General features: G+C 44.1%; 1 protein-coding gene across 1 annotated transcript; it reads right to left on the bottom strand.

The window, feature by feature from the left end:
• Nucleotides 1-485: 485 nt before the first annotated feature.
• Nucleotides 486-1,341, bottom strand: LOC126617176 (tyrosine--tRNA ligase, chloroplastic/mitochondrial-like). Its single transcript, XM_050285215.1, has 2 exons — nucleotides 1,279-1,341; nucleotides 486-1,142 (listed from the first exon to the last, which is right to left on the bottom strand). The coding sequence occupies exons 1-2, from the start codon at nucleotides 1,339-1,341 to the stop codon at nucleotides 486-488; spliced, it is 720 nt and encodes a 239-aa protein (XP_050141172.1).
• Nucleotides 1,342-11,278: the final 9,937 nt, after the last annotated feature.

The raw sequence follows: 11,278 nt of genomic DNA, 5'->3' as shown, positions 1-11,278 counted from the left end.
TTGCTTTTCCCTTTTCTTTCTTTTCCTTTCGTGGTGCTTACACCCACCATCACTAATGAAATGATGGCCCTTATACTCACACCGCACCATGATATATATACATATATATATATATATATTATTTTATTATTTTTTTTTCTTTATATACGGTGCTATGCAAGCCTGGGTTTGTGGGTGAAAACCCAGTCCGAGCTCGAGAGATGACGAAGGACGAGGGGCTGCCCGAGCTTCCATTGAGGGGCAACGACAGCGATGGAGGTCCTGGTGCTAGAAGAAGTTGCTAATGCCGATGCTTGACATATGGGCAGAATGAGATGAGCAACTTGGAGGAGGAAGAAGGAGGAAGGCGAGGGCTGAGGCCGTTGCGGCAGAGACGACAAGGATGGTTGCTGCTGTGATCGGGGGAGGTTCGAGTCATCGCCTAGTTGACGTCGGCCTTCTGAGATCTGCTGCATGCGCTGAGAAGGAATAATGATAAAGATAATCTAATAGAGAAATGCGGGTGTGGGTTGAAGCTTGTCGGAGATGGCGGCAAGACCACGACGGCAGAGGCGAGGCAGAGGCGGAGAGCACGAAGGGTGTCTAGAAAGAGAGAGGAAATGGATCTGGTGTCCCTGCAATAACTGGTAAGTGAACTCAGTATGGCTCATTCCTTGTTCTGACTCCAACCTCTTCTTCACACTCTCCTTCGCTATCATTCTCCCCACTCTTGCATACCGACCCACATCTTTGAGAAACTCTAACAACCGAACCTCTTTCCACCAATCATAATTATTCAAGATGGAAATCCCACCCAGAATTCTCGTAATCGTATTGGTTACTCCTGTGGTGTTTCGGGACAGAGTATCAAGGTCGAGCTCGGGTCTTTCCAAGCTCTTTCCGGAAGGGTCTCCAACACGAGCGGTGGCACCACCGATCAAAGCAACAAGGTGATGCCCACATCTTTGGAACCATGAGAGGACAACAATTCCAATAAGGTTTCCCAAGTGCAAGGATTCGGCAGTTGGGTCAAACCCACAATAGACTTTGAGATGAGGGAGATTGGGGTCGGAGCAGGATTGCCTTAAATGCCCACTGGTGATGGATTCAAGCAACCCTCTCTCTTCAAGAATTTCAACCACATTTGGACGCCCGGACAAGGACTGAAAACACTTGACGGTAGAGAGAATGACTGGATTCCTCAACTTATTTATGTGAACGGTGGGTAACCTAGACACAGTACTGAGAGGGGGAAAGAATAATGGGAGACTACGGTAGTAATGGGAAGTGGCAACATGCCTTCTGAATTGACGAGGTAGGCCTCTGCTCCGGTTCTCCAGTCATCACCCAGTCGTCATTCATCAGCGTCTCAAACGTAGACTGGGTCTCCTGCGCTTCTGCTGAATCTGCTGTCGCTGCTTCTCGGCGAGCTCATCTATCGCCGACTGCACCGCATCATGATCGCCGATGAGTAGTCGTGTTATAACTTCCGGATCCATCTCGAATCGGACCTCCTCGAACTTCTTCCTCGCGTTCTCCCTCAGCACATCTCGCTAGATCTGCGGAAATCGGAGCTCTTGAGCTTCAAAATTAGGGTTTTCGGGGGAAAAAGAATTGGTTCGATTTGATGGGGAGTAGGGAGATTAAGATGATGCCGTTTGAGGCAGGGAGGACAGAGCATGAGCTGCTAGGCCGTGTTGTGGGCCTGATTTGATTTGGGTTTCTTCTTCTTGGAGCTGGATTTGGATAATAGACTTGGGCTTTGGATAACCTCCTTTTGATGGGCTTATTGCTGCTAGATAGAGGACATACATACATATATATATATATATATATATATGTATAAGGAATATGTTCTTTTTTTTTTCTTTTTTTTTTGTAAAAACATAATAACATATGTATTCATTTTTTTTCTTTTTGTAATAAAATTGACTCTATTTAACAAAACATTTTTTTTATTTTGATGTGACTGAACTTGAAATTGAATATTCAAGCTGCCTACGTACCCTTCCAAAGAAAGAGATCAAGTCAAAACGTAGTTCAAAATACATTTTTTTTTCTTGGTATTTTCTTTTGGTGCCATTTGCAGTTTCAACTCGTGCAGGCAAGGAGCATTGGTGTTGCCTTTTATGCTCGTGCAGACCAGGAGCATTGTGCCATGCAGTTTAGGCTCGTGTAGGCGAGGAGCCTTGTGTCTTGCAATTTAGGCTCTTACAGACAAGGAGCTTTTGTGTTGCCTTTTATGCTCGTGCAGACCAAGAGCTTTGGTTCGTCAAACGATCTGAGAGAGTCGTTCCTCGCAATCTTCATAGCAAGGAGCCTTGACTGAGTAGTTGAAGAAGTCTTCTGGGAAGATGTCATGCATCGTGATGGGGATGGATGATCTTCGTGTCAAAGTTTCATTATCTCCAACACTTTCACATTGTTCTGGAGGTGAATAGGAGTTGTTTTGCCTCCTTTCCCATTGGTGAACTTGTGGAGAAGACATATGCTTCTTGTGTAGTTTCTTCGGAGTGACATAAGTCCATCATTCAACTTCACTCGGCTTGACTAGCATGGTTTTGGAGCATGCCCCCAGCAATTGAGGTGAAGATTTTGAGTTGACAGAGCCGAAAGTGACGTCTTCTTCCAGGATTTCGTCTTCTTTGTCTTCTTGGGCCTCCTTTTCAGTGCGGTCCTTTTGGGTTTGTTGCCGTGAAGATTGGCCAGTGTAGATGATGGTACGCCTCCTTACCTTCAGTGGTCATTTTGTGTCGACTTCCAAAGTTGCTTGGCGCTTCATCCTTAAAGGAATCAAGCTTTGAACATCGTCTTTTCCTGCTAGACTGTCGAGCTTCTCTCCCTTTGGCGTTGTCTTCCTGTTTCTAGAAGGCTTCTTAGTTTCTTCAAGTCTGTCCAAAGCCGACCGTTGCGGAGGAGATCTAGCTGTGCCGCTTTGTTTCTTGGGTTTTGATAACCTTTCAAAGACTGATCTTTGCGGTGTTGGCGTCTCAAGCCTTTTCAAGACGGAAGTTTGGTCTCGACCACTGATGCGATAAAGTGCTGCAATTCTAGGTTTTGAATAATTCAGCCTTTCGAAGACTGAAGTTCGAGGGGCGGGTTTAGGCTCCTCTTTTGGCCTTGTGGCTTGTGGTCTTGGCTTCCTCCTTTTTTTGTAGGTCACTGATGTCCACCATTTCTTATCACCAGTAGATGCATCTTGGTCGCTTGCCCCCGGTGATGGTTGTGTAGGAGGTGCCATGTGACTTGAACATTGACAAGAATGGTCATGCATGCTTCGGAGATGCACATGATCGAGTGATTCAAACACGATAGTAGTAGTGTGTGCCGCAACTGTGTCTTCGAGGTCAAGCTCGATTTCCCCTTGTTGTGCTAGCTTCAGGATGAGATCTTTCAGTAATAAGCACTTTTCCGTTGGATGACTGATGAAGTGGTGGAATTTACAGTATCTTGGGTTGTCGGTACGATTCATCTCTTCCGGCCGTCTGCACTCAGGCAAATTGATCACCTTCTTGTCCAACAGGTCATCCAGTATGGCAACTACATCAGAGTCGGGGAATGGATAAATCTTCTCCTCAAGCTCCTTCAAAGTGCGTCTACGCATCTCTTGATCACGAAAAGCTCCAGTTTGAATCGCCTTGCCTCGTGTGGAGATTTTGACGGGAGCTGTGTTGACTGTCATCGTTTCCTTAGTGGGTTTCCATGCAGCATTTTCCACCTTTGTCCCAAGAACTTTGTCGTTCTTGTAGTCGGTGATCGGTTCTTTCTTCCCATGATGGGCGATGCTCAACTCCATGTCATGGGCGCGAGTGGCCAATTCCTCGAATGTCCGTGGTTTAATGCCTTAAAGGATGTATTGCAAACCCCATTGCATGCCTTGGATGCACATCTCGATTGAAAAGGTTTCCGAGAGCCTGTCTTTACAGTCGAGGCTTAGAGTGCGCCATCTGTTGATGTAGTCAATGACTGGCTCGTCCTTCCACTGCTTTGTGCTCGTTAGCTCTAGCATGCTCACAGTGCAACGGGTGCTGTAGAAACGGTTGAGGAATTCCCGCTCTAATTGCTCCCAGCTGTTGATGGACTCAGGCTCTAGGTCTGTGTACCACTCAAAGGCGTTTCCTTTCAGCGAGCGCACAAACTGCTTGGCGAGGTAATCCCCTTCGGTCCCTGCGTTGTTGCAAGTTTCAACAAAGTGGGCAACGTGCTATTTCAGGTTTCCTTTTCCATCGAACTGCATGAACTTTGGTGGTTGATAACCCCTTGGCATATTCAGGGCATCAATCTTCTTGGAGTAGGGCTTCGAGTAGAACAAGGAGGTATGTGAGCTCCCTTCGTACTGTGCCTTGATGGTGTTGGTAATCATCTCCTGCAGCTGCTGGATAGAAAGAGATCCCATGAGTGCCGCTGCTTGGTCTGGCTCCGGCTTCACATCGTTTTTCTCCACCTGAGGCTCATCTTCTTCGTCATCTCTTCTCTTTAGTGGATCATTCTCTGGGTCGGGGTTCTCGTCGTCCTGTGGCTCCAGTCGGCTGACGAGTGCAGCGATTTGCAAGTCTTTTTCTTCAACAATCCGTGTTAGCCTTGCGATCACTTCATTCATTTGAGCCAGTTGTTCTTCGATGGAGGTAACGCCGATGGTCATGACTTGTGCAACCAATAAACGTGACTTTCCTTTAGACATCCAGGATGCTGACGAAGAACGTTGTTGGCTGTTTTGGGGTGTCATCTTGTGTGCCTCAGCATCATGCTTCGGTGCCCCCAGCGAGGTCAGGTTGATGACAGACTCACACCTTGGATGCTCCCCTTGCTCTTTTAGCGGCACCAATTTTGAAGTGGCATGTTGAGGAGCGGTTGTAGAGCCAATGGATTGTCCGTTTGCGGCAAAAGTGCTTAGGATCCTTCCCTCAGTGGTTGCAAGAACGGCTTGTCCCTTGCTTGATGCCATTGACTTTGAGGTGTGCTTGGATTCCTTGAACGGAGAAAGAGATGAGAGGTAGAGATTGTCCCACTGGGCGTGCCAATTTGTGAACACGGAAAATTCCTGAAACGAAAGAGACAAGAACGACGTGCACAAACAAATATTTGTATTTGATGATTTTGGGTTACAATCTCTCCAAATTTGATCCTCTGATTCGATCTTCGTAAGGTGTTGATTTGTGGATGTTTCGTTGATCCAAGGGCCGTCGAGGCTTGATCTTGGATGAACTGTTGGAAGTTTCTTCAAGGGGCCGTGGGCTTGATCTTTGAAGGTGGATTTGAGCGGATCTTCAAGGAGCCGTTGGGGTTTGATGAGTGTTTCTTCAAGGGGCGTTTAAGGCTTGATCTTGAATAACGATGATAAACGGGTCTTCAAGGGCTTTTGGGCTTGATCTTGAAGAACGGTGGCTTGTTTATCCAAGGGTCGTTGGGGCTTGATCTTGGAAGAACGATGAACGAATCTTCAAGGGCTTTTGGGCTTGATCTTGAAGAACGGTTGGATGTGTGGATTTGTCGACGTTGTTGATCCAAAGGGCCGTTGGGGCTTGATCTTGGATGAACGGATGATGAACGATGGTACTTTCTTCAAGGGCCGTCGGGGCTTGATCTTGAATTGGTGGATGATTGTTGATCCAAAGGGCCGTTGGGGCTTGATCTTGGATGAACGGATGATGAACGATGAACGAAGAACACTTTCTTCAAGGGCCGTCGGGGCTTGATCTTGAATTGGTGGATGATTGTTGATCCAAAGGGCCATTGGGGCTTGATCTTGGAAGAACGATGAACGAAGAATGAAGAGAGCTTTCTTGATTCTTCGGGATCTTGGGTGCTTGAGAGCTTCGGAGTTTCAGAGGTTCAGAGCTTCAAGGTGTAATATGAATTGGTTCCTCCCTCAAATGAATGAAATGGGCTTGTATTTATATAATTTTCCAAGGCCTAATTTTGAATATAATATCCCAGATGAAATAAGTCGTTTCTGCCAGGTGTTGACACGTGTCCTATTTGATGACTTTTCCAACTCATTTCAATTTTCGTTGAGTCACAAGCTACGTGTAAAATTTATGTAATACATGAGCGTTGACACTTTGATTTATCGGTCAACATTTATTTATCGAAATTTCGATATCTACAGATAGATTATGAGTTTTGTCTTCAATCTGAATTTTTAAAGTGTTTTTGTATAAATCGTGAGGTGTTTTTTCTTATTTTCAAACCTCGTCAATATAAAACAAACAAAAAAAAATGATATTTTTGAGTTTTTAGCGATATGTTTAAAAATAGCAACATACATTGTGTAAGTTCCCACATCGCTCAGGGGAGTGATCCTTATATAAATATTCTCATCCCTACCTAGTACGAGGCTTTTTGGGAGCTCACTGGCTTCGGGTTCCGTAGGAACTCCGAAGTTAAGTGAGTAGCGCACGAGAGCACTCCCATGATGGGTGATCCATTGGGAAGTTCTCGTGTGAGTTCCCAGAAACAAAACCGTGAGGGCGTAGTCGGGGCCCAAAGCGGACAATATCGTGCTACGGTGGTGGAGCGGGCCCGAGATGTGGTGGTGGACCCCGAGCCGGGATGTGACAATTTGGTATCAGAGCCTAACCCTGGCCGCGCGTGTGCCGACGAGGACGTCGGGCCCCTAAGGGGGGTGGATTGTAAGATCCCCATCACCCAGGGGAGTGATCCTTATATATATATATATATATATATATATATATATATATATATATATTCTCATCCCTACCTAGCACAAGACCTTTTGGGAGCTCACTGGTTTCGGGTTCCATAGGAACTCTGAAGTTAAGCGAGTAGCGCACGAGAGCACTCCTATGATGGGTGACCCACTGGGAAGTTCTCGTGTGAGTTCCCAGAAATGGGTGACCCACTGCGAAGTTCTCGTGTGAGTTTCCAGAAAAAAAACCGTGAGGGCGTAGTCGGGACCCAAAGCGGACAATATCGTGCTACGGTGGTGGAGCGGACCCGGGATGTGATGGACCCCGGGCCGGGATATGACACATAGTTACTAGCTAGTAATTAAAAATAAATTAACAACTAAACAAAAAATCATAAAAATTGAAAAAAATAAGCATGCACATAGCATTTCGAACTTAGGACCTCTCGTTAAGTTTAAATGCAAAAACCATTGCTTCTAATTAAACTTCTAATCATTTAGCCAAATTTTATAAATTTATACTGTTGTGAAAAGAAATTTGTAAAAATTGGAATTTAAATAAGCACACATGATGTTTTAAACCTAAGTTCTCCTCATTAATTTCAAACAACAAAATCACCAGTTCTAATTAAATATTTTTGTCAATAAACCAAATTTTATAAATTTATAATCTTATGAAAACGTATATAAATATGTCACACTAATAATTTTGGTACTTCTAATTTTTTTGGACCCCGAAAGATCGTCTTGCCTGCATTGGGCTTGGGCTGGCCTTGCCACCTACCTAGCCCACCCTATGCGACCTAATCTCAGAAATTCGATCCACCACCCACTCCTTCCAACCACTCATGATCTTGTTCCTACATGCCTCGTCCTCTGAGACCCATCCCAACCAAGCCCGATCCTGATCTCTGACGTCAACAAAAAAGAAAATAGAGAGATATAATGAGAGAGAACAGAGGATGTGGCGAGGGTTGAATTTCCAACAAGGGCTGTTATGACTGTGAGATTCATGTTAAAAACAGTAAAATTTATGTTCATGTAATTATTAAATTGCTTATAATTTTTATTTCAATTCAATTTTAATTAGAGGGTTATATGAGTAATTTCATACAGTTTTGATTAACAACTAAAGTTCTATTAATATGTGGTTTTGATAAAAAACCAAAATTTTTAAAATTAGTTTTTTGTTTTTCATTTTGTGTACATTTCTTCCGCTTCCCTTTCATCCTCATTCCTCAACTACTCTTCTTTCTTCTCGTTGTCTCAGGTCTTTCTTTTTAACCTCTAACATAACTGATAAAGAAAACATTGAACGTAGATGAAAAACAAAATAAAGGTTCAAACAAGCCAAACAAAACTAACTCGGATGGTTCGGCTCGAGCTTTGCACCAACAAAAATTGTAATTTTGGAACAAACCACAAGCTACACTTGTTATTCGAGTAATCTAATTATTCTAATCTAAATTGCTGCTCTAACAAGTATTCGGCCTCTTTATAAACGATGTGAATGAGTTGTCCATTCTAATTACTTTCTGATACATGGAATTTGCTTATTACTTCTTAGCATTTGTTATTCCATTCCACACATGGAATGATGCTTGTTTCAACCAAACTCACAGGTGAAAATTATGGTACTTGGTGTCGTTCCATGTCAATTACACTCTGTGTGAAGAACAAATTAGGGTTTGTTGATGGACATGTCGAACAACCATCCGCGAAGACGAAGCCCACAAAATCTGCTCTTTGGCAACGTTGCAATGACATGATCCTCATGTGGATTCTCAATACGCTTTTCGGCAACCTGGCCACCAGTGTGGTGTACATGAAGACAACCAAAACCATTTGGGATGATTTGGAGAACGTTTTTCTCAACAAAACGTGTCTCGTCTCTTTGAAATCCATCGTGATCTGGCAAGTCTTGCATATAATCAACAACCCATCAACTGTGTATTTCACCAAGCTTAAAGGTTTGTGGGATGAGATGGATTCCTACCAAACTTTTACGCCATGTTCTTGCGGGGCTGTTCAATCCAACAATGAACAAGTGGCGGGAACCAAAGTGTTGCAAATTTTATTGGGCTTAGTACTGGTTTGGTACTGAGGTGCTTTTATAAAAAGTGGATATAAAAAAAAGCTAAGCTAAAAAAAATGTTTAGTAAACATTTAAAAACAGCTTATTTTCACAATTTTGAGTGAAAAAAAAGCTAAAAACGTGAAGCAGCAAAAATAAGCTTATTCTCCCAGCACAACAAAAGCAATTTTTTTTTCAAAGCACAACAATACCAAACCAGCCCTTAGATGATTCGTATTCTGCGATTCGTGGACACAGCAGCAAAGGCAAGAAAGGGAGATCCACCGAGAGGAAGCTGTTGCACTGTTCCTACTGTGATAAGGATCATCACATTATTGAAACATGGAGGCTTCATGGGTATCCGCTGGGTCACCGTCTTCACGGAAAATCCAGTGGTTCAAGCAGTTTTGGTGGGCTCGACAACAATCTGAGCGGGAAACTAGCGGTCAACAATGTGGCGTTCCACTTGGAATTATTATGATGGAATTGGAGAATGTTTGTTTATTCTGTTCTAAACCAAATGAAAACAGCTATTATATATACATACAATGATAGCACGCATGCAATAATTAAATATAAAGAAACAATGGGCATCATTGCTGCCCATGATGTAAAGGACACGCCCAGATGTGCATCCACCATGTGCAAAGGACTTGCTGACAAGGATTTTGGTATCCACATGCAACTGTCCAAACTGTCCAGAATGTGCATCCACATGCTATATTCCTGCTGTCCACTTTGTACAGATTGGGTGATTTCTTTTCCTTTAACACTCCCCCTCAAATTGGAGCGTGAATGTCGATGACGCCCAACTTGCCTAGATGTGTATGAAAAATAGGCGCACGAAGTGGCTTAGTAAACAAGTCTGCGACTTGTTATCCCGTTCTGACATAGGAAGTTTTAATTTCTCCCTTTTCAATCCTCTCACGAACAGTGTGGCAATCGATCTCAATATGCTTTGTGCGTTCGTGATACACAGGGTTTGCAGCTATGTGTAAAGCCGCTTGGTTGTCACAAAATAACCTTGCCGATTAGGGATGCTCAACACGTAAATCTACCAATAAATATCGCAGCCAACTCAATTCACAAGTAGCTGCAGCCATAGATCGATACTCCGCTTCAGCTGAGGAACGGGCTACTGTAACTTGCTTCTTGCTTTTCCAGGACACCAGTGACTTTCCAAGGAAGATACAATAACCAGTAACTGATCGACGGGTAATGGGGCAACGTGCCCAATCTGCATCACAGTAACCAATTAAATTAAATTCACTTTGGGAAGAGAACATCAAGCCTTGTCCAGGAGCTCATTTGAGGTATCGAAGAAGTCGATACACTGCATCGAGATGATGTCGTTGTGGATCTTGTATGAACTGACTTAACGTGTTGACAGTGTATGCTATCTCTAGTTTTGTGATGGTCAAATAAATTAATTTTCCAACCAAGCGCCTATACCTCGCAGGTTCATGTAGTGAAGTGCTGCCTGCGGGAATTAGGACCAAATCGGCCTCCATTGGGACCTTCGTGGGTTTGGCGCCAAGAAGGCCAGCCTCCTCCAATATGTCCAATGTATATTTTCGTTGACAGATTGTGACTCCAGCTTTCGATCATGCGACCTCAACTCCAAGGAAATATTTCAGAGGTCCAAGATCTTTAATTCGAAATTGACTGCTGAGGAAGGCCTTTAGGTTCTTGATTTCTGCCTCATTGTTGCCTGTAATCACCATGTCGTCAACGTATAATAATACAATAGTGAATGAAGTACCTTTGACTTGAGTGAACAGAGAATAATCTGCCTTGGATTGGCAGAAACCATTCAAACCAATGGTACATATTGCTTTTGAGAATTCTCGAAACCAACTTCTGGATGCTTGTTTAAGACCATATAGAGATTTGTGGAGTCGACATACGACATTCTCCCCCTGTCGACGACAACCCGAAGGCGGCAACATGTACACCGCCTCATGAAGTTCGCCATGCAAAAAAGCATTTTGGACATCCATTTGATGTAAGGGCCAATTGCGAACAGCAGCCACAGTCAAGAGGCAACGCACAATGATGAGTTTGGCTACTAGTGCAAAAGTCTTCTTGTAGTCGATACCTTCACGTTGGGTGAAACCTTTGGCAACGAGACGTGCTTTGTAGCGTTCAAGAGTGCCATCAGATTGGTACTTTAGTTTGAAAACCCATTTGCAGCCGATGGGTTTTTGGCCGGCCGGAAGAGGAACAAAAGTCCAGGTATTATTTTCTTCTAGAGCAGTGAGTTCGGCCTGCATCGCTGCAACCCAGTGGGGATTTTGGCAAGCCTGCTCGTAGGTATTTGGCTCCACCAAGTGTGAAATATGAGAAACAAAGCGTTGATACCCAAGAGATAAGCAGGAATAGGAAACATACCGATGCAGTGGGTAGCGCGTGCTGGACATGGACTGAGAGATGGCCTCTGAGGACGTGAGCAAGGTGGAGTGATGAGCCACATAATCTTTGAAGTGAGCAGGTGGTTTGGTGGGACGGGTGGAGTGACGGAGTGAGATTGGGTGAGGAGTTGGTGGTGTAGGTGGCGAAGAAGAGGAAGAACAGGT

The sequence above is a fragment of the Malus sylvestris genome, chromosome 3 (assembly GCF_916048215.2).
Source record: "Malus sylvestris chromosome 3, drMalSylv7.2, whole genome shotgun sequence".
Classification (NCBI taxonomy): domain Eukaryota; kingdom Viridiplantae; phylum Streptophyta; class Magnoliopsida; order Rosales; family Rosaceae; genus Malus; species Malus sylvestris.
This window is presented reverse-complemented; position numbering and strand designations above follow the sequence as displayed.